The sequence below is a fragment of the Ursus maritimus genome, unplaced genomic scaffold (genome assembly GCF_017311325.1).
Source record: "Ursus maritimus isolate PB19 unplaced genomic scaffold, ASM1731132v1 scaffold_20, whole genome shotgun sequence".
Classification (NCBI taxonomy): Eukaryota; Metazoa; Chordata; class Mammalia; order Carnivora; family Ursidae; genus Ursus; species Ursus maritimus.
Window position 1 is genome coordinate 40,701,746 of NW_024424453.1, and position 24,336 is coordinate 40,726,081.

The 24,336-nt window shown below is 43.0% G+C and overlaps 1 protein-coding gene across 1 annotated transcript in view; it reads left to right on the forward strand.

The window, feature by feature from the left end:
- Nucleotides 1-24,336, forward strand: part of LOC103679782 (retinoic acid receptor beta-like) — a 68,162-nt gene that overhangs the window by 20,579 nt on the left and 23,247 nt on the right. The window contains exon 2 of the mRNA XM_008709331.2: nucleotides 7,537-7,685. Within this exon, the coding sequence (XP_008707553.1) occupies nucleotides 7,537-7,685 (149 nt within the window). The remainder of the gene's footprint in view (nucleotides 1-7,536; nucleotides 7,686-24,336) is intronic.

Here is a 24,336-nt window from a genome sequence, read left to right on the forward strand (position 1 = left end):
TCCACTGCCAGGATTCCGTGGGAGAGAACGAAGGCTTCTGGTTTATTGTGAGCATAAACACACACAGCCTGAAGTTCTCAGTGTATTAAGTACTTAACAAGGTGGAGTATTCAGTAAGGACCTGTGCAAAGGGGAAGCTGACAGAGTTCCCATGCCAAATTGACTCAGCAGAATGTTTGGGATTTTCAGGAGGTGAGGGCAGTAACAAGACATTTTTATGTCATGGTGTCTCAGTGTTGCTAACATGCATAGGAATGGGGGGGGGAGTGTTTTAAGATGCCTATTTTGATTGGGCAGGCCTATCTCGGGTGGAGCTGAGAGTCTGACTTTTAACCAGTTCCCTGGTGATGCTGATGCTGCTGGTCCGGGAACCAAACTTGGAAAAGCAAGGCCTTCTTTAAGGACTGCAAAATCAAAGTCTTACCCCTGCCCCTGCTTTTGTCCCCTGCCTGTGTTCAGCACCTGTTGCATGTGTGGTCAGAATAGCAGGGATTCTCATAACCCAGCTCCAGCCCTCGGCCAGGATCCCGGGTGACCCGGGCAAACACACACTCCTTCAGGGTCACGGGCAGGTTACTGAGTCAAGACTGCCAGAGCCCCGAGTTGATGTTTTCCTTCTCCCCCCTCCCCCCTCCCTTTGCCGGCCCCAAACCCCGGACTAATCTTGGAGCTGCTTAATAATAACAAAGCCAGCAGTAGAGTGAGGCGAGACCATTTCAAAGCAAAGGTTTTCTTGTTTGGCAATTACCTAACTTCACAATGCGATTTACAGATTTGCAAATTCCATGTGTGTGGAAACAAACCGCTTCTCCTGAAAGATGATTAAAAGCTGACCCCCCCCCCCCCCCCCCCCCGCCATGAGGAGGTGACAGGAAAATTAAATGAGCGACAGTGTGGAGGGTTTTTTTTTTTCTCCCCCATTCTAACGTTTCGAGGCATGTAAATTATATTTTAATAAAAGGTCTGCACCCGCTCTCGCACGCGCATGCGCATACGCAGGCAGCGGAGAATCTGGTTCTAATTACTTGTACTTTAGTTGAACTTTGGCGTTTCCTTTGACTTTCTCCCTAATGTATGTGAGCTGTGGGCCTTGCAATCCTGCAGTGAGTCCACAGAAAAAGGGGGAAAAAATCCAGACCGGCTCTCTTCGGTGCCAACAAAAATGAAGCCCCACTGAATGTTTTGACCAAATGCAACACTTTGCTATTCTCCCTTAATTAGCTGAAATTACTCCCTCCCACCGGGTCCCGGAGCTCTGGGCTCAAAATTCCCCTGGGGCCATGCAGGAAATGCCTTTTGCTTTACAACTCCTTTTTCTTTTAAGGCTCAGCTGCCCAGAGAGTGCATTAAAATACTGTCTTAATCATCGAAGGTTCTAGTAAAAAGGCAGGGCTTTCATAACGTTTGATGCCTGCCACTAATCAGGCCCAACATAAAATCCCGAAATCTGTCAACATGGTTTAGGCAGCACTAAATTAGTTCTCACAAAGAAAAAAAAATAGTATACTGTGCTCTCTTAAAAATGTTATCTGCTACTTAATCTAACCTTTAGAAAAATGCCAAGCATGTTAGGAATCGTGAAGGGAGCTATTGTTGGAGACTTTCCGTGTGTTTAAATGACACTCAGGTGTGTTGTAACAACAAGGACATTTATACTGTGTTTTCTCAGGTGAGTTAAGTTTGAGAGTGCCAAGTCCTCTTAAACAGGCAAGAGCGTTAATTCTTTTTTTTTTTTTTTCTTTTATTTGGGGGATGAATTAACGCCCCGGGGTTGTGGCAGCGTTCAAGAAAGCTGTGTCAGTTGGGAGCGCTGGTATTCTGCTCTCACACCAGCTCGGTCGGTGGAGATTCCCTTTAGTTTGTTTTTGTTTTGTCTGCAGACCTCTGAATCTGCACCCTTCAGAGTAGGGCTTCTCAAAGTGCCACCTGCAGACGGCTGCCAGTTCCTCAACTGCCTGTTTCCAGTGCGGGATGAGAGCAGACACTGACAGCGAGGGTTTAGAAACTTCTACAGCAATTGGACAGAGTCATTTTATGTCGAATACAGCTTTCTTTTTCCTTTCAGTTGTCGCTTGCGTTTTAGACGTCTTGTTCTTCATTCCTGTTTTACTAAAAATTAATTTTGTGTGTATTTTTCCCCCCCTAGGGATTTGTTTTTACTGAATTTTATCACCCCATGAAGGACCGGGGCAGGGGAGTTAAAATCTGTCCTTTACCATAGAAAGTCTGAAAATCACTAATTTAAAGCAAACGCCAACCCCCCCGGCCCCCCCACCAGGAATTCTGTTGCTGGTGGCTGATCTGGACCACACTTTGAGGAACTTTAATTGAAAGGCACACAAGACCTGTAAGGAATTTTTCTAGAAGGAAGGTGATTCTAGCTTTGTTTCCCTGGTGACAGCCACCTCCATGCTACGGGGATGGAAAGGTTTCACATACGGGCTAGAAGCTTCTGTCAGCACAGGTTTGGTTCGGCTCACTTTCTCCTTTCGCCTGTGTGCAGCCCAGAGAAGCCCCCTCAGCACCCCTGGTGCTGCCTCTGCCCTGGGCAGGGACCACGGAGCCAAGCATCCATCTCACCCCGAGTAGCAGAAGTTCCTCTGTCTTGGCCATTCCCTGACAAAGCAAGACAGCCCATCTGGTTAGCAGTTTGGATGCCACATCGGAGGCTGCTTCTTACTGGGGATGCAGTCACCAGACAGAACTGAATAAGTCAATAAGTAAGCAAGGAAATAAATAAAAGCAGGAGGCAAAAAGCAGATCCAAATTATTCCTCAAAGACTGCTTCCCCAAACTGAAATCACATCAGGATGGCTGGAGTACAGTTGTTTTATTGAATGACACAAGCCTCTTTTCCCCCTGGGAAGTCTAAAAACTGCTTTTTTGGCCTGCCTGAGATCGCTGAATGAGCTAATACAGGACACATTGTCTGCTGAGCCTGCAGAGTTTTCGAGCAAAAATTTTATCATTCCATAGACTGATTGTGCTTGCCTGGAATAAGGAACAAAATGTTTGAGACCTCTCAAGGGCATTTGATGAATCTAACTCTAATTTAAAGGGACTAATAGATTATTGATTTAAGCAGGATGACAGTGAACAGATCAATGGCCAAGCACTGTGTAGCTCTCTTAAATACCAACAATGGCTAGTGGGAGGGGAGCCATAGCCTGCCCTTCCCCCTTGCTTCCCACTGTCTTTACTGGTGTTGGTGGTAGGGGGAGGACAGAAGGGGAAGAGGAGTACTAATAAACTTTTCCAAAGTATATTTTTACTGAAAAGTCCAGAGGTTGCGTTAAAGTACAAATCTGCTTTTATATTGATGCCATATCCTGGTTGTAATTCTAGAACCTGCCTTGACGTGTTTGCTTAAGGCTAGCTTTGGCATTCAACCATACCACGGAGATTTGCTTTTCTGTTTTGCTTCGCATTGTTCTCTGTGGTGCAGACCACACAAAGGAAATACAGGACCATACATTATCAGTTTGGAAGGGATATTTGAGTATATATTAGCACCAATATTGAATTGTTCACCACCAGTGGGACAGTTTTTCTGAAGGTTATTATTTCTTGTCATATGTAAGTCTCTATTTATGTTTGTATGGGATTCATTTATGGCATTTATAGGATTCATATTACAAACCTCAATAGAAAGAATTCATTCATCCTCAAAACACAGCCTGATCACCTCCTCTGGGAAGTCTCCTTTGATTTCTCTGGGCTCAAAAAGGCTTTTAGCTCTGTCTGTCATTGTAGTATATCGGTGGTCCCCAAACTGCTACAATCTGGACTCACCTGGGATTTTTTTTTCTTTTCTTTCTTTCTTTTTTTTTTTTTTTTTTAACACCCATGGCTCCCACTCCCAGACATTCTGGCGTAATAGTTTTGGAATACAACCTGGGCATTAGAATGTTTAAAAGCTCCCTACGTAGGTCTAATGTACAAGCAGGTTAGAGAACCACTGCATTCTGTCCTCATTGTTGGTTTGCTTTCCATCAGGCAAAGCCATCAAAGCTGAGGCATTATACCGCACACCATCTAAGGCGTATAACATAATGCCTGGCATGCTGTAGTCTCCGCTGCACAAACACGGGAAGGTTCATAGCCTTACTGGGGAAATCACCACAGCTTTAATAAAAGTCTAGAGCCATTCCTATTGATTGCTTGCAACAGAACACTTCCATTCATGGCAACTGTTCAGGGAAAGCGTTCTGGGTTCATCCATTTGTTATAAATGACTCTTACCCATAGGAAAAGGCTTTTACCAAACTTTGTAAAATGTTTTGGGGTTTGTGAGGGCTCCCACACTTTTCAAAAGTGTGCTTTGCCCTGAATTTCTTGGGTATTAAATCGCCCAAGTTACGTTTCCTCTCTTTGGGAGGGTGAAATGCTGGATTCCCTTTAGGACATGTATTTGAAGTGACATATTTATGGAAATTACCACCCACTTTTGAAATTCAGGGCATAACTCTGACAGCTGAATCCAGCCCTAACAGAATTCTATTTACAACTTTCCTAGACAAGCCAGATTAGCTGTTCTACACGAGTGAGTAGAACATGAAAACACACACACCCCACATTGCTTCTGTGGAGAACACAATGCAGGATTGATCGTGGTGGTGACGACACAACTCTGTCAGAACACTTGGGTGGAAGTAGAGCCATACAAATAAAACCAATCCAGGAGTTTGGAGAGGCATTTAGGGGAGGACTCCCTTATGTTGATGTATCGGGAGTGACCTAGCCTTTCTAGAAGTCAGTTTATCAACCTGAATTAGAAACTAACAAAAGATTTTTAAATAACCATACCTTTTGAGCTAGTAATTCCACTTCTGAGAATTTATCTTAAATAGGCCTGTGTTGAGATTAGCGACAAAGAGATTCATCATAACAGAATGTTTTGCAAGAAAAATATTTATGGACAAGGAAATAAACTCATGACATAGTAAGTTAAACAGAGTCCCAAACAAAATCTAGAGTATAAGTCCATTTTACTAAACAAACCAAAAATCATTTATGTGCATAGAAAAGTGGTCTGGAAGGATGTATGCTAAGGTGATAACCTTGCATTTTCTCTAAGTAGAAGGGTTGGGGGTGATTCTCTGCATGTTTGTTTTTCTTAGATTTTAACAAAGAACGATCGATTATTCTGTACTTTTAACAAGTACTGTTTTCTTGTTGATGTCATTATTACTCATCTGCTTTCAGTGAAGCTGATTAGCTTAGTGTGGGGACTGCTTTTGCATTTACAGTTTGCTAGCTGATCTGATGAGTTTTAGTGACATCTCCGATGCCAGCCTTTATGTAGAATACTTATCACAGTGGTGCCAAGCTGCCCAGAGTAAGGGCGGTCTTCATCCCAGACGTCTTGCTTTTAACCAGTAAAGACCGTAATAGATTTATCTACTAGACCTGCGTTACTCTAATGAATTCATTCCAAGATACTTCTGAATTATGAAAATACTATAATTATAGTTGATTCTACTCCAAAAGGATAATTAATTTTTTAAGGAAGCAAATGAGTATATGAAAGCTATTTGATTTATAATTGTGTTACCTTAACACCTTAGGGGGCACTTAGTACTTGGAATGAAGAAGCAAATGGAACAGGGAAAAGTTCGTGTGTTAATTCACAAATATTTATTGATAACCTACCTACTATGTGCCAGGACCTCTTCTTGGCCTGGAACATGGTTGTAAATGATGCAGATAATTTTCTTGGCCTCATGAAACTCATAGTAAGAAAGGTAACAGAGAGAGAAGATAAAATTGTACATAAACAAAGTTTCTAAACTTTGATGCTAGTTAAGCTTTTACAGAAAATAAAATAATGGGGTATAGTGATCAGGAGAGGGAAGGGGCATTTTACTTAGAAAAGCCATCTCTGAGGAGGTGACATTTACCTTAAGATCTAAGAGATGAAAAGGAACCAGACACGTGAAGGTCTGAGAATTTCCAGGTAGGGGAAATGGTTAGTTAGTATAGTAGCCTTACGTTGGTACGAGAGCTTGGCCTATTCAGGAGATGGAGTAGAAGCCTAGTGTTTAGAAGTCGATAAATGAGAATGATGAACTTGGTGTTGCTGGTGTTCCTCAGGGGCCATATCATAAAGAGCCTTGTTGAACGCAGTAATGAGATTGACTTTGCTCTGATTGGCGGCTGTTGGCGGGCCCTAGACAAGTAAGGGAGAGGGATCGCTTTTACCTTTTGAACGTTATCGGACTATGTATTTGAAGAAGGGACCCTAGGTAGGAGCAGAGGCACAGGGAGACCATTGAAGAGGCTATGGCAGTAGGTCAGGTGAGAGATGATAGTGGCCTGCTGGCCTGGCATCGTAGCAGGATTACGAGATGAGGATGGATTCACGGTGTGTGTAAGGAGTAGCATTGCCTCGGCTTTCTGAAGGTTTGGCTATAGGACAATAAAGTCAGTAGAATATCTAGTCTGGAAGACAGTAGTGGGACAACTGGAAATCCTATACTCTGGAGAACATACCGTATATTGTAAAGAACTTTGGAGGTTGGAAGATTCTGGAACATTATTTGACAACTTTGGGTCACCCACTCCCTTCCCCATTTCCATCATACTTTATGTGCATTTTTGCCTGGGATAGGAAAAGGGCCAGGTCTTGCTTTGACTTGGAACATAAATCTGGAGAGAAGGGATGGGAGAAGAAATTCTGTGAATTCCTATGTCCCATGGAATTTGGATGGTTAAAAAGTGAAATGGGGAATCCTGTATTTTTAAATCTAGGACAAAGAGCAGCGTGACTCTGCTGTCATCAGCATAACCCATTGCTTCTCAAACATTAATTGTATATTTGGCAATCCGAGGGTTTTGTGAAAACTCAGATTCTGATTCCCTAGGCTTGAGCTGGGGCCTGATGCTCTGTCTTCTGATAAGCTCTGAGGTGATGCTGAGGCTGCTGGTCCAAGGAACGGTCTTGAAGCAGCTGAGGTCTTACTGATGCTGTTGCTAGTGAAGATCCGTCATGGCTGCGTGGCCCTCCCCTGATGCTTGCCCAGTGGCTGCTGTGGGCATTTTCTCCATTTGTCTTGGGAAATTTACTTTTGGTTAAGTGAGCAACAGGGTCAGGCAAGTCATTTCAGAGACGCTATACGAATCAGAAGCTAAGGGAAACAAGAGCAGAAAGAGCTTGGGGGTTGCAATGTGAAGATCTGACTTTGTGTCTTGGCCCTACCACTGGCCTGTTGATCTTGGACAAGTCACGGCACTCCCCCGAGTTTCTGTCTCTGGAGGGTAGCATGGTGAGGAAGTCACGTCCCTCACAGTGCTGTGGTGCACCACGAGGGAGAGTGGCGAATGTGCTTGCTCTGTGAATTGTAGAACACCACGTCCCTGTCCGTGTCCCGGCTGCTGGGCCGACAACAACAAGTGTTTTTGTGGGTCTGTCCTTGCTGGTGTTCTTGCTAAACTTGGGGCAGACGCCTATGATTTTGCTGGTGAAAAACAAATGAAATGACCCATTTTCTCTTTTTTTTCTCCCCCCCTTCACCCTCCACTCCATCTCCCCCACAGCGATTGAAACACAGAGTACCAGCTCTGAGGAACTGGTCCCAAGCCCTCCGTCTCCACTTCCTCCCCCTCGTGTGTACAAACCCTGCTTCGTCTGCCAGGACAAATCATCGGGGTACCACTATGGGGTCAGCGCCTGTGAGGGCTGCAAGGTGAGTACTCATGCCTCTGCACCCCGTGTGCGCTCCTTCTCCACGTGCTCCGTTGGGGGGAGGGCCTGGCCAGCTCTAGAAGCAGGCAGCTTTGGCGTCTGTAATACCACCTCCAATGTGGTGGGCTCGGTGGTATCTGATGGTTTCATTTCTTCCTTCTAGCTCATTAGTTAAAAATTCAGAAACTTCTGCAAATGACTGATGGGGGCCAAATGTTTCTAGGGCCCTTAAAATAACAGAACAGTTCTTTTCAGGTAAAAAGAGCTTTTTGAGGGAGTCCTGAAAAGCATCATCCTGTTTCTCTTTAGAACATGCCGTCTGCTGTCTTTGTAGTTTTATTTTATTTTTAAATATGACTGACAAGCCACTAAATCAACTTGCTGAGAATCCAAGGTTGAAATTGGGATTTATCTTCTGGCTGTTTCCTCAGCCCTGTGGCCTTTGAATTACAGTTTGATTTTCAGCCTGTAGGGACTTGCTACTGTGTGCGTGTGTCATAAATTCAGGAGAGCCGGATTTAAAATTCCAGCCTACAGAGTAGTGGAGGCTGAACCTGTGTCAGAGAGGATAGGGCTGCTTTGAATCAAGCTAGACAATTGCTATCGAGTCCAACAGTCTTAATTGAATGAAAGAGCTGCTTTTTTTTTTTTTTTTTTTTTTTTTGAGAGAGAGAAAAGAAACAAAGAATGACTTCATAGACAATTCCAACTCATCCACAGACAGCTTTTCAAAGGAACTATGGCTGTCTTGAGCTAGCCCTTCCCCAGATAGAAGCCTCCTTAGGGTCTTTCCTACACTCGGTCAGATCTGTTCTGTACATGGCTCCTTTGGGCGATTCATTGTAATTATAAGCATGGTGGAATATTACAGGTGCTCCCAACAGGTGCTCCGTGGCATTTGGTATTTGGCTTGTCAGAGTTAGCATTTATTTATTTATTATTCTTTTTAAAGCTTTTATTTATTTATCAGAGGGAGAGAGAGAGCACAGAAGGAGAGGGAGAGGGAGTAGCAGACGCGGGGCTCTATCCCAGGACCCCAGGATCATGCCCTGAGCCAAAGGCAGACGCTTAACCGACTGAGCCACCCAGGCGCCCCCAGAGTTAGCATTTATCTCCAGCATACGGATTGGTTAGGCACTGTGGTGTAACACACCATCCTAAAGCTGGAAGGCCCCAAACAGCCACCTTGCATTTAGCTTACGGTTCTTTGGGGCAGCACTTCAGGCCAGGTTCCTCTGGGTGGTTCACCTGCTCTCAGCTGTGCTCCGCTGTTTATCTCTGATCGGCTGCAGGTTCCCTAGGGGGTTCGGAGGGTTACCGGAGGCTCCTGTTGGCTGGGGACTCTCGGCTCTCCCCCATGTGGTCTCTCATGCCTCTTGGGCTGGTACTGGCTTATTTGCACAGGCAGGGTTCCAGAAGAAAGAACAGAGGCCCATGAGGTCCCCTGAGGCCTAGGCTCACACGTGGCACAGTGTCGCTGCTGAAGCATTCTGTTGGCCAAAGTAAGTCATAAGGCCAGTGATATTCAGGAGATGGGAACAGAAACTCAACTTTCTAATGCAAGGAGCTGCAAAGTCACATTTATAAGAGGCAGGAATACAGGGTAAGGAAAAGATGGGGTCATTTTTGCCTGGAGTCCACCACACTGAATGCCTTATGGTCCATGACCCAGAGCAGTAGGGTCCTAGCTGGAGTGCGCGGCGCGTCCCTCAAGTCTGGAGTGTCGTGGGCACTTAGAGGCTGAACAAACACAGAAATGTCACTCTGCCCCTGAAAGAAATTATGTGAATTTTCTCCTCTTTTCAAGCCACTTGAATAAACATGGGTTATTTTACTGAACAAGGCTAGTTCAGGGAACATCTCTCTGCCTCTGGGATTGTGTTGGTTGTTTTAAAGGAGTGTCCTTTCCTCCAGTCGCTTCAGATAAGGTGGTCAGGAAAGTTCACACAGCTGCCAGTTGGCAGCTGGATGAAAAGCGAAACATTTGTGTGTCTAATTATTACTTTTATTATTGATTGCTAGCTGAACCTATTTAACTTTATCCTGAAATTTGGGAAAACCGCAGCCAAACCCCAGTTGACTTTGTCCACCTGTTGTGCAATATATAAATAAACCCTTTCCTAATGATCGTTTGAAAGTGCAATGAAAAGACACTCCTTTATTTCAAAAAATGTTAAGTCATGTCCTGTCTAGAAATCGGAATGTGGTTATGTTCTAACTCCGCTTACCTGCTCCCATTCTGTCCTGGGAAAAGAAATTACCCAGCATCTCTCTTCCCCGCCAGATTCCAGGCCCTACAATATTCAGCTGTTTCACAATCTGTACAGTACAAACTGTTTTAATCAGCTCTTAGTCAGCTAATTCCCTTGACCTCTTGCTTTAATTTTGGACTCTGACTCTTTTTAGGAAAAACCCCAACAACAACAAAACCCATACCAGCACAGGCAACTTTGATAAACTTGATCGAGCCATTCAGAGTCCATCTTATGGCGTAGCTTTTTAAGAGAGTAAAAGCCCAGTAAGGCTGGCCAGCCAATTGTCAGAATTGAGGGGTTTTGTATTGTGGGTGGATCTCTGGAAACGTGGACTGCTTGTTGTTGAGAAAGACTGGTCTGCATTTTGGCTTACTGGGAAAACGTAGTGGTAGAATTCACAGAACTGAAGGCCAAAGTATAATGTAACAGCCGAAGGGGAGGAATACAATTAAAAAAAATAAATAAATATAACTGTTACCATATTTAAAAGTTACAAAACAGTGCAAAATTTCTTGTATAAAAAATGGAAAATTAAAACCACCATAGTTCTACCTGGGGAGAAAACCTCTGCTAAATCTATTTTTCTATGAGTACATATATATGTGCTGTTATTTTGGGTTTTTATAAAAATAGAATTTTACGGTAGATGCTGGTTTTAATCTACTTTTTAAATGTAATAGTTTTTCATGACCACAATTTAAACAACTGAATAGTCTTTGTGGCTATAACATTAATGTAGTAACTTATGGTTATATCATAATTTATTTAACGAATTCCCAGTTGTTCATTTAAGGTGTTTGCAGTTTTTCTCTATTACAAATAACGCTTTAATGGATAGCCTTGAGGTATAGCCGTGATAATGTTTTTTAGGATAAATTCGTAGAATTGGACTTTCTAAGTCATTGGCTTTGAACATTTTTAAGGCTTTTGATACACATTGCCAAAATGCCCTCTAAAAGAGATGTATCAATTTAAGTTCTGTTAGTCTGTTAAAATTTAATCGTATTAGAGACTCTCTGTTACGAATCTCTCCCATGTGATAGTAAGGTAATGAATCAAGAAACAACTTCTCTTCTGGAATTCTGCCTGTATTTACTTTGGTTGTTTATAATGGGCCCGATGCATTTTGAGCTCCCAGGAGATACACCATGGGTCCCTGATTGACCTGTAAGGGCTGGCCCATTTTTTGGCTAGAGATCAAAGATCACTGTTCTGGATTTGGGGCCTCTGCTCTAAAATAGGACTGCCGAACAGAACCCAGTTTATATCTATGAAGTAATTTGCAAGGTGGCTTCAGCCTGTCTTCACTTATTGACTATTGTTTGGGAAAGAGAACCTCTGTTTTCTTAGGGAACAGGTGGCAGTCTCAGGCTCAGAATTTAATGAACGGGTTATGGTCCACCTCTTGGAATGGCCCAGTGGCTACTGTGTTGACACAGCATTACCATGGCAACATAACCACTAGATGCTCCATTGGGATGTCCCGTTGAGGGGATTTCCAGCTGAGCCATGGCAGTTTTTGTGGGGGACAAAGAGTACATAAAATGAACATGCGTTGTGGTTAGCCAAGAAGGTTTAACAATATAAAGTTGATTTTCACGTGTCCTTCGGAAACCGTGTTATTGCTCATAGGTAGAATTTATGCGCAGTTTTGGTCTTCATCATATTTTATATTGATTATGGAGTTTAGAGTAAGGATACCAGGATTCGAATTCTAGTTAGGCTACTTGATAGCTTTGTGACCTTGGGCTGACATCTTTAATTCTCTGTGTCTCTCTGTTCTCATCTGGAAGAATGGAGATAATTATACCGTCTATTTCATAATATTGCTGTGAGTATAAAATGAGTTACTGTGAAACATATAGACAGTACCTGGCACATAGTGAGTGGTATATACATTCAGTTATGTTTTGTGTTATCATTAACTTAATGACTTTTGCACAGTGTTGTAACATCAGTTATACTCTTAGTATTCTTTCTCGTAATGCTCTTTGAGCAATTCTCCATTTCTTTATACCAAAAATAAACACCGGCTCTTTCCTTCAAGACTCAGTTTAAGACCCAACCACTCCATTGAACCTACTCTGATTACTCCAGTACAGGGGTTGGCAAATGGTTTCTGTAAAGAGCCAGGTAGTAAATATTTTAGGCTTTGAAGGCCATCTGGTCTCTGTCACAACTACTCAACTCTGTTACTGTAGTATGAAAGGAGCCACAGACAATATGTCAAACAATGGCCATGGGCATGTTTCAATAAAGCTTTATTTTTTTAAAAGATTTTATTTATTTATTAGAGAGAGAAAGAGAGAACAAGTGGGGATAGAGGGGCAAAGGGAGAGAGAGAGAGAGAAGCAGACTCCCTGCTGAGCAGGGAGCCTGACATTGGACTTGATCCCAGGACCTGGAGATCATAACCTGGGCTGAAGGCAGGTGCTTGACTGACTGAGCCACCCAGATGCCCCAATAAAACTTTATTTATCAAAATAAGCAGTGGACCATACTTGGCCCCTGGGCCTCGTTTCCTGCACTCTGCTAAAGTACATGGTGATATGTTCTTTCTTATAGTTTCTAAAACTCAGAATTTGATGGTCCAAAGCACTCATGCCAAAGGTGCCAGGCCAGTTGTTTCTGGTGGACCGTAAGCCAGGGAATGCAGGACGTCTTCCCCACTTGCTTCAGAAATGGTGTTTGGGGCGCCTGGGTGGCACAGCGGTTAAGCGTCTGCCTTCGGCTCAGGGCGTGATCCCAGCGTTATGGGATCGAGCCCCACATCAGGCTCCTCCGCCAGGAAGCCTGCTTCTTCCTCTCCCACTCCCCCTGCTTGTGTTCCCTCTCTCGCTGGCTCTATCTGTGTTAAATAAATAAACAAAATCTTAAAAAGAAAGAAAGAAAGAAAGAAAGAAAGAAAGAAAGAAAGAAAGAAAGAAAGAAAGAAAGAAAAGAAGGAAAGAAGGAAAGAAGGAAAGAAAGGAAAGAAAGAAAGAAAGAAAGAAAGAAGGAAAGAAAGAAAGAAAGAAAGAAAGAAAGAAAGAAAGAAAGAAAGAAAGAAAAGAAAGAAAGAAAGAAATGGTGTTTAACAAAAGTTGATGTCCACTTGCCCAGAGCTCCAAGGTGGGAGGTTCGAGACTACTCTCTCTCTCTCTGTTTTTACTCCACCCCCTCATTCCCACTCAGCTCCAACTTCTTTATCATCCAAAGTCATAGAAATTAGCAGCTTCCTTATAAGTGAACTACTTCCAGAAGCACCTAGCATCTTACTTCGGAGAGGTTTGTGGAATGTTTTATGAGCTGCTACCTTAGTAAGCTTTTCTTGCTTAAAAGATAACCCAAATGCTTGTTGTCTTAAAACAGTAGACATGTATTGTCACAATTCTGTACAGGTTTTCTTGTCTTGGCTGGCTTGTCTTGGGTCAGGTGGGTTAGGTGGCCTCATATGACTGGGTCCTTGGCAGGATGCCTGGATCCTCTTCCCATGTTGTCATTCCTCATCCATTAGCCTAGCCTGGACTTGTTCACAGGGTGCTGGATGCGTTCCCATCAGTAAGAGCGGACAAGCACCAATGCGCAAACCTTTGGTTGCATCACATTTGCTCACGCCCCGTTGGTCAGACAAGTTACATGGTCAAGCCTCAGTCTGATGGGTGGAGGAATAGACTCCACCTTTGAAAGGGAAAAGTGGCAAAGTCACCTTGCAAAAGGGTGAGTATATTAGAGCGGGCATTTCATGATATACCATCTTCTGTTAACTCCTGATTTCATGTGTCCGTCTCTTCTGATAGCTATATTCACCATCCCATCATCTTCTAGCAAGTAATTATTGAACACCTACTAAATTCCAGGGCCTACGTGAGACACTGGAGTTACAAGAGTGAACACAAAGGAGATGCTCCTCCTGGAACTTACTGTCTCATATAAATAATGTACAGATGATAAACAGTTCAGAGTTGGACGAAAAGGAACAGAATGGTCTGCAAACAATAGTGGAGGGGCACCTGACTTATTTGGGAGTCCAGGGGAGATCTTATGCCTGGAAGAAACCAGCTGTGTGATTAACAGGGGAAAGCATTTCAGGACAGAAATTGAATACTTAGAATCCAAGGCTATTTCTTCCTTTCTTTGCTGTATCTGTTAGCTTCTCCGGGCCTCCACAGATTTGTAAAACTCAAATTCACAAGTCTGAACCCAGTCCTACATCAAATACAGTGGTAAAACAGTATACCCAGTATTGTACTCATTTCTTGTTAGGGATGGCTGATGTGGTGTGGCTGTATGTACGTTGAGAAGTGGGTAGGGGGAAGGAGAAAACTGCCCTTGTTGGATACCTTCTCTGTACATTGGGGCATTTTATTCTCTTATTTCATTTTATTCTCACAAGAGCACTGGGGGGGGAGGGTAGGCTTGATGATACCCATTTTACAGATGAGGAAACTGAGTTTCAGAGAGGCAAAGGAACATGGCTAAGGTCACACAGCTAGTCTTTTGAGGGCTAGGATTGAAGTCTTAGGCCTGTTGGAAAACATTCCACTGCTTTAGCTGCACCGAAACAGAAGGTAGGAAGCAGTGGTGTGTTCTAGAGCGGGGGGTTTCAAGGGGCAACAAATTAAAAACAGGTGGGAGCATATTTAAAAAGAAAATCCTATTGTCTTGATCATTTCATAAAAGAAATGGCATTTTTATAACAAAAAGTAAAAGAAAGAAGAGCTTTCAAGGCAGTCTTTCCCAAGAAGGGATGGTTACAGGACCCGCCCACGGGCACGCTCCCAAATGGCACTTCGTCCTTGTTCTCCCTGCTTTGCCACTGACTAGTGGAAACTTCCCATCCATAAGCTAGCATTTGGGAACCACTGTTCAGCCCCCGTGGAGAGCCCCCGGGTGCGGCCATGATGGTGCGCCTTCCCCAGAAGGGCACAGAGGAAATGCTTGCTCAAGGTCACGTTGGTAGCCTTCTATTTAAAGCAGCCTTTAAGAGTTTAAACTCCCCTAGCCCCCTCAGTCCCTCAGGGCTAATTTTGTCCATTTTCTCATCTGCCTTTGTTTTCCTTGCCTCTGAAGAAGGGAGGCCCTCATCTCCATGACAGTGTTCGGCTGCTGGGCTGTTTTTTTTTTTTTTTTTTTTCTGGCAGACAGCAAGTAGTATGTTCTGTCACAAAAAGTTTTGCAATCAGAAAGATGGATGTCTGCACTTAATTTTAGAACTTCTATTAAATACTATAAATGTGCTTAATGATTTTATTTGACCAAGGCCATTTAAAACTTTTTTTCTGTTTTTTTTTTTTTTTTTGGTTTTAATTTGCATGGAAAAACATGAACATTATGCTCTGCCTCGAGAACTTTTCTGGCTTTCCGGTCCTGGTGGTTGCTTCTCTTTAAAGGCTTGCTACGGCATTGAGCCCCAAGAATGAGATACCATGCAAAAGGCAGTAACAAGAACTGGACAGTGTCTGCATTCGGTAGTAGCTAAAAGTGAATTGTGAAGCTTGCCATCAAGTTTATTATTAAGTTTTTGAACCACACGAAATAGGTCCCCTCGTAGACCCAAAGAGCTCATCTCCTTGTTAACATCGGCCAGCAGTGGAGTTATAGCAGTGGACTTAATCTCTCATTAATCAGTCATCTATTAAACACCTCTGAGACAAGCTATAGGTATAGAAGTGAAAGGTTTTATGTATTTTCTTCCCAAAGCTGTATCCTAGTGTTTATAAAGTCCATAGATGGATGCCTGTTGGATAACAGGAACATGTTAAATATTTATGGCCTGAATGGCTGAACAAAGGGTAAGGAGACCAATAATGTGTGTACCGAGTGCTGTGATGCCTAGGGGGTTTGGTGAGTGCAGAGACCGAGCCTCCCATCCCTCTGACACGTTCAAGGAAGGCTTTATACAAGAGACAATTTTATAGACGTATAAGCATTTCCCAGAGGGGGAAGGGGAGAAGAGTGTTCAAGGCAGAAGTTGAAGGCAAGGGAACTCAGAATAGCTTATGAAGAATATGTGGAAAAATGGAAATTTATCCTTTCTGTTGACATTAGTTTTGCATAGCCCTGTGCAAGCAGTTGGGGATCAGCCAGGCTTTAAAGACACTCTGGAAGACTCATTACATATCATTTCCTCTAAAAAGACTTCTCCCTCCCGAACCCCCAGGTTAGGTCCTCCTCTTTTACATTTTTTATTGTTCTCCTTTGTAGCACTTACCACAACTGTAATCAGCTTATTATTTGTGGAGGCATTGGTTTGATACCAGCTTCTTCTTTTAGACTCTAAACTCCTAGAGGGCTGGAGCTGGTCTCAGTGTCTAGCACGTAGTAGGGCCTCAGTGCATGAATGATTTCTTATCACAAATTAGATCTAATTATAGAGGAATTAATATAGTAATAAATGACATAATCAAGCCAGTATATAATTCTATGGTAATGCACATAGTATAATTTTATACATCCTATCTAATTATATAATTAATTGCCTCTAATTATATAGGGTTGGTGATGATGCATTAATGAAAACTTTTATAAAATTTATAAACAGGAAAAGGCCTTTCATGGCCAAAGTGCAGCTCATTTTCTTAGTAATTTCTGTCTTCCACCTCAGAGTTAACCCTTCTGTTGCAAAGGTTTATTTTGTCTTTGATACTGTCTTTAAGCAAACTCTTAAGGACTTGCAACTGGAATGATATACTGAAGAACACTGTGGGTTCTTAGTGCTTTAAAATAAATAAAAATCTCAACATCTAGAATCTACTTCCGTGTGGACAAACATCAAGACAGCTGAAATGGCGATCTGGCTTTTCCCAGTAATAGATCCTACTGAAGGAGAAAACACTTTTCTTCTTCTGGATAAATGTTGTTCTACATTGAGAAATCATTTTGGGTTGAAAAGACAGAAGTCTTTTTTTTTTTTTCCCCTGGTGTATGAATAAACAGGAAGTGGGGGGTGAATTTTGAATTAGCTGCAACCCTGTATTTTTTTTTCTCATGTTGGCTTGGTAAAAACAATATATTTAATTTAGTGTTTTTAAATGGTTTATAAATTTTCTAACGGTTAAAAGTTCATAAATGCTTGTCGAAATGCTTACTTTGCTTATTGCTTAAAAATATCTAGAGTCTTTCATTAGCCTTTTTTTGTTACATCAGACAAACTAAAGGTCTGTAATTTTTGGTAAAAGTTTTACCTCTGTCATACAGTAGAGAAATAGTTCCCAATATTCATTTCGTAGTTAACCTACTGCTTTGAAAATGGCTCACCTCTCAGTGAGTGATGTCTCAAGTGCCTGTTTCATGTTTGGTCAATTAAAAAAAAGATCACCAAAAATCAACACTCTTTTTTCTGATTTAAAGCAAATGGGGGTGGGGGGCAGCAAAAGAAGTTGCTTTTACAAAATTCCTAGAGACCATCATCTAAAAATGAATTGTGACCATGTCTTACAATTACACCAAATAAAAACAAAAATGTATTTTTGTCAGGGAAATAAAAGTATACTTTCAGGGTTTCCTGAGAGTGATGGAAATTATGACCGAAAATCATTTGTTTAAATCAAATTTATACAGTCCTAGGTGATGATTTAGTTACTTTTGGGAAATGAATGTTTCAGCCTTTTCTCTTTCTAAACCTTTTACTAGAGAGATTAAATAGAGAGCTTTCAATTCTGTATTTCTTTCTCCTGGGTGAACACTTGGAAAAAAAAGTAATATGAAGTGAAATTGTCAAGGGCATCCTGTTTTAACAGCCCCTTTATTTCTCTTCATGAGGGCACAGCTGTGAGCCCCTGGTGCCCGCCCCCCACCCCTCCATTTTCGTTGCCTTACTCCCACCTGCAGACCTGTGTAAGCCCACAGAAACAGTAAAAATATCTTACATTGATATTGCCTCTTAATGTTTCTAGAACGTTTTCACATATGGGGTTAAATTAGGCTGAGCTTAGCTGCAGTACAAAAAAAAAAAGGAAAGAAAAAGAAAAAACACTCTAAAATGTGCGATATCTCATACAGAATTTTTTTTCTTTTTCACGTAACAGTGCAAGGTATGCATTCCTGGTTGGTTTCTTCTCTCTTCCACAGGGGAGAGATTAGGGATTAGGACATCTGGCTCTTTCTAGCGTTCTGGCTTGGCATCTACTAGGTGCTTCGCATCATCGGGAACGAGAAAGAAAGCATGGGGAAGCAGCAGACCTACTTCTGAAAAGCCAGGGCCTGAAGTGGCATGCATCACTCAGCAAGAGCTGCTCATGTGACCAGAAGCAAGTACAAAAGATGTAGTCTAGCCGTGTGCATGGGGACAGACCTATTCTTATGGAAAGAAATAACGAATTCAGTGCATAGCTAACAGTTTCTGCCTTCGGTTTTTTATTTGATCTTCATACCAATTTGAGAAGTAGGTGGCATGGGTCCCCCCCCCCTCCAGTTTTTAAGGAAACTTTTTTTTTTTTAAGATTTTATTTATTCATTCGACAGAGATAGAGACAGCCAGCGAGAGAGGGAACACAAGCAGGGGGAGTGGGAGAGGAAGAAGCAGGATCCTAGTGGAGGAGCCCGATGTGGGGCTCGATCCCAGAACACCAGGATCACGCCCTGAGCCGGAGGCAGACGCTTAACGACTGAGCCACCCAGGCGCCCCTTAAGGAAACTTTTAAGAGTCTATGAGACCAAGTTCTACCATCCACGCTCTTGATCTGTAATCTAATTCTGTTACTGAAGTGGTTTCTCCTGGAAACCAACTTGGATACATTTCTGCATTGCATTTTCCCTGAATTTTCTCAAACTGTCTTTTCAAAGTGTATGATTCTAAACATCTCCATATTGCTAATATGTTCCATTTCGACATTCTGAGAGACCGGCAAAGTCTCTCCAGTACGGCTAGACCTTTAGCAGGGGTTAGATTCCACAAGGCAAAAATCACACGTAGCCAGAATGACCCCAGAAAATCCCTTCGGCAGGCAGACTGTTGGAGACTGACATATGTCTCTCATTAAGGACCTACAAAGCCAATTCTTCCTCCAGCTTTGGAAACATGTTGCTGTCCCGTCTCTGGAGCACCAGATGAAACAGTTGCTTTGTTTTCATGTTGTACCAAACATGTGTGTCCTTAAGCACAAGAATCCTGTAGCATGGCCTGAAAATCACACATCTTTCTAGATGTGCCTTTGTTCCTGAATTGCTCCCACCGTGATCGTTTCTTGGCGATTGGAATTTCTCTTGCGCCTTATGCGAACTGGGTCTTTTGTTTTGTTTTTGTTTTTGTTCAGTATTTTTCCACTTCAGAGAGGCAGCTAGATGTGTCATATGGATCAGCAGTGCCAGAATGGGGAAAACTTTGTTCTGTGGTCCCTAGAACTCATCCCTGAAAAAACTTGAGAGAGGGGAGTCAAATGCTGTGTGCCTCTCCGCCTGTACAATGCTGGCATTGTCTGGGGTGGAGGGGAAAAGCGGGGTTCTGGCAGCCCTGCCCCATTAGAGCCTTGTTCCTTGTTCCATATTGAAAAGATGACATTCCTTTGCTAGCAACGTCCTGCCCAGATTTCTGGCACTGGCTCTGTGGCCAGCGCTGTCGCCTGGGGCATTTTTGTTTGGGTTGGTTTTGTTTTATTTCAAAAGTAGCAAAGTGCAGACTGCATGAGTGTACAAGGTAGAACTGTTTTTATAAAGCTTGTCGTCGAACTTGTCAGTATAGTCGAGGTGGCCCATCTGCTAGGCCGTCTGCTTCCTGCTCACTCGCGTCAAAATGCAAAAAGGCATAGAGAGTAGATTTAACTTAGGAACTTACACTCAGGTGTTCCTGAGGCAGCCTCTGGGTTTTAACAGGGGCCACCTCTTCCCTCTCAGGATTTCAATGTAATGCTTCATTTATAACAGAGATTGGTGGATTTGCAAAGTAAATATTCCAAGAAGGAAAAGCAAAATCTTCAGTGACTCTCTCCGTTCTGCTACTATGGAGGCTTTTTCTGGGTCCGGAAAAAAAAAAATCCTTTATATTGGCTGCAGGTCTGAACTGGGGCATGTAACATGGACTTCTCAGATTCTGTGAGCCTTAAAATAATGAGCAGTAGGAAACTCTGAGGTAGGTCAGTGAGGGGGAGAAATACTTTGGTTTTTTTAAAGGATTTTCACGGCTACACAAATTTGGAGAAACTAGAATGATCGAGCAACTGTGTGCCTCTGAATCTGAAAATAGCAGCAGTCTAAGTATACAACACCGCTATTCATACGGGCCTGGGAAGTCCCCCAAATCATGAAAATTATCCTTATCAGTCAAACCCAGCAGGGATCATCTGACTGCTCCACAGGGAAATGAGAATTTTAGTTTGGATCTCACGTCCATATGTCAAACTCAAATTGTAGATGAGCTCTGCTGTATCTGGGGGCTTTGGGAGTGTGGGCGTACTTTTAACCAACAAGTACTTCTGAAAGCTGCTGTCCTAATTTATAGTACTCCTCGTTAACATAAAGAATTAGTTTCAGAATAATAGAATTGGGGGGGGTGCATGTTTTTGATATGTATTAGTTTCCAGAGGCATGTCCTGCTGGGCTAGATGTTCGTGCAACTGGTTGGTACCCTAAGTCAGCAAATTTATAGACGCAGTACTCCGTAAGATATTTTTGATGGCATCTATTCCATTTGAATGTCCAAGATATTATGTTTGTGATAACGTGAAAACATGAAGCTAAAATGCTTGAATAATTTTCAGTATATTTGTTGCGTTGAATTGTGACAGGAAAAGTATGAAAGTTAGCAGCCCAATGCCAGAAATTATGGGAAGAGGGTATTCGAAATGAATCCACGAATTCTGGTTACTTCCCCCCAAATAGAATGAAATGTAAAATTCCTCATTCAGTCGTATTTTGGTCTTAAAAGATTATTTCCTGCTTTAAGAGTTAGGTGGGACGTAGGTTCTGTTTCGGTGCGTATCTGGTGCAAATTCTTGCCTGTTGACCGACAGTTTGAATCTCGCGTACGTACCGTACATTCAGGTATGGTACTGGTGTCTGTAACTATTTGTGGCAGGTAGGATCTGAATGCAGTTGTGAGTTACACAGCAAGCCTAGGTGAGCCTAATGGTCACCACCCGAGGTACTTGTTCTTAAACACAAACTCCTAATGAAGTCATTTCTTTTGCTATACCCAAGTGTGGGATGTTTGCTCTGACAGAGTCCACAGGATTGATACCATGGATCTGGTGGTTTAAGAAACAAAAGGAGTAGGGGTGCCTGGGTGGCACAGCGGTTAAGCGTCTGCCTTCGGCTCAGGGCGTGATCCCGGCGTTCTGGGATCGAGCCCCACATCAGGCTCCTCTGCTATGAGCCTGCTTCTTCCTCTCCCACTCCCCCTGCTTGTGCTCCCTCTCTCGCTGGCTGTCTCTATCTCTGTCGAATAAATAAGTAAAATCTTTAAAAAAAAAATAAAAAATAAAAAAAAAAGAAAAGGAGTATTTTTTGAACTAGTGAGTCTAGGTCAGGTATGACCAGGTATTCCTTTATTATTTGATTCGGTTTCATCCATCTTATGAGCTCTAGGCCTCAGAAATAGCATTCCTCTCCTCTGCTATCACAGGAGAAATGAGAGCGTTGAATGAGAGATAATAGTGACCTCCGAGGAGCTAATCTTTGCCTGTATCATGTCAAGACCTTGTCAGGTACTCTAGGTATGCCCATGGCACAGCAGTGGAAACTGAAGAGAAGTTATGTTTCAGTATTACAGTATTTAGAATGTTAATAACGAATTTTAAAATAATAAAGCTGAAATTCCTACAAGGACCTGTAAAACAATTTACATTGGTTCGAAAAAAATGGTTCTTTTGAAACTTGATGTCTTTGGAACACTTTCTTCTTTTTACTCAAGCCATCTGGAAGCACAAAGTGGCGTGGGTTAATCTTAGGTTCTGAAACCTTGCTAGAGCACAAGCCACCTCTCTCCTCCCCATCTCGAAGGCCCTCTCTGTTGGAGGCTCTGTCACTTCTACGAACAACCGTCCTGAGGAAAATGACTTCTGTGGCCCTACCCAATACAAATGGAATAGAGAAATGCAACCATACTGTGTGTCTAGGAGGACGGGCCATGTTGGTATGCATCCCTAGTGTTTACCCTCCTCTCTGCTTCAAGAATCACCACAGATTATTTCTTTTTTCATATTCATGTGATTGTCAGTGCACTTGTCTCATACAGTTGCATTTGCCTGCCATGGAAGAATTCTCTCCCCATCAGTATCAAACTCGGCCCCTAGCAAGGGCTTTACATAAAACCCCTTGGGTAAAAACCCTCTTATTTGTGCCTTCTGTTTTTTATACCATTAGTCTCTGCCAAAAAACATTTTATTTTTTTCTGCCAAAAATGTTGTCTAGGTCCTTGAGCATGGTTCATAGGATAGATTTAGGAAAAAAAATTATGTCCCACCCAAACTTCCTCTCTCTGACTGAACTTGATCCTAACACATCTCTCATTTTTTAAATAACTTTTAAATAAATAAATTTTTTAAAAGATTTTATTTATTTATTAGTGAGAGAGAGCACAGAAGGAGAGGGAGAAGCAGACTCCCGGCTGAGCGGGGAGCCCGACACAGGGCTTGATCCCAGGACCCCACGATCATGACCTGAGCCGAAGGCAGACGCTTAACCAACTGAGCCACCCAGGCGCCCCATAAATAAATAAATTTTAAATAAATCCCTGCCCCTCTGGAAAACTCCCCATAAAGTTAAAGGGCGACTGCTATCCCTCTCTTTATGTGAGAGTCCCGGTCCTATGCCTACAACTCTCCTCTTCTGTGCAGTCAACATTCCTCCAATGTGGCCTGTTGAGTCTTCATTGAAACGGAAGTGTTGGCAGCCACCCTGATGTGCCTGGGCTCCTGCAGGGGAGTGGAGCTTCCTCCGTAGCACTTCTACTCTTTGAAATTATTTCATCATCTACTTATGTACTGGTTTTCTCTCCCACTGGCACCTAAGTACCACGAGAATAGGGACTTCACAAGTCTTATTTTACTTCTGTATTTCCCGTGCCTGTGACAAACTCGGCATGACGTAGGCATTCAATGGATGTTTGTTGAATCCACTGATAGTAAATAAAATTAGAAGCAATAGGAAAAAACCAAACTGGATGAGAGCTCAGTCATGCCAAAGACTGGTGGGTCCAAGTTATCCCAGGGCAGAGGTTAAGGGGCAGATGGAGTAGATATTTAGGATAATGTCGGCTGAGCATGTCCTCACAGGCAAGAAAGAAAGAATGACAATCTCAGTAGGCACCCTCATCCATTCCATTTTCATTTTTAGGAGCGTTCTCCTCTGAGCACTCCAGGTCATGCAGGGGTGCCTGCCCCATGTGTCCTGCTGCCTCTTCCCTGCTATCCGTTGCTGCCCTGCTTTTTGGCATGGGATAAGATGATGCAAACCCAACATTTGGGTTGGTTTTGCCACCCAATGAGGCAGCCTCTTGGTGTCTGCCAAGGTGACTATTTTCTTATCAATTATTAAGGTCACTTCTTGGCCTCAAGTTGAACTGGTTTTGAATTTCAAATATTGGTCTTTCCCCACTTGTCATGCACACCAGTGAAATAACAGATACCTTTTTTCATTATGAAATGGTAACTCCTAACATTATATGTACGGGACCTAGCGTGGTTTACAGAGCATTTACAAATACAGTGTCTCCTGGCTTCATATAACTCTACTGCGTAGGTAAGACAGGAGAGTGCAATGCCTTTTTCTTTAGAGTTCAACTTCTAAAATAAGTGTGTGAGGTAAAAATTGTATAGAGGTAAAATGACCCGGAATCATCCAAACTGTGTGTTGTTACCCTCGCGGCCTAGCTAACAAACCATCACAAATCTTGGGGACAGAAAACAACTTTTCCTTCTTGCTCACAGATTCTGTGGGTCAAAAATTCAGGCGGGGCACAGCAGAGCTGGCTTGTCTGTGCTCCGCGCTCTGGCGCTTCGGCTGAGAAGCTTCGGCAGCTGCCGGTGTCTCCGTGTCTGGGAAGGGTCTTCAGCAATAGGCCCGGTAGTCGATGCTGCCCGTTGACCAGGACCTCAGCCGGGGCCGCTGAGCAGAACACGGACCCGTGCCTTCTTGCTGGGGCTGTGCTTCCTCACAGAATGGCAGTCTCGGAGTTAGTAGACTTACTACGGGGTGGCTCCGTGGTCCAAAAGCTAGGGTTGCAGAAAGCAAAGTGGAAGACGTGTGGCCTCTTATTTCCCAGCCTTGCACGCTCCCTGAAGTCCCTTCTGTCAAATTCTATTGATTAAAGTAGTCACAGACCCACTGAGATGCAAGGAGGAGGGGACACAGCGCCTCCTCTCGCTGGTCACTTTAGAAGAGCTGCTGGGAAGGGAGATGTCACTGTGGCCACCTTAGAAAACCACAGCCTCGCTCTTTAGTTAGTTAGTTGCCAGATGGCATAAGTGAACCGTTCGTAGG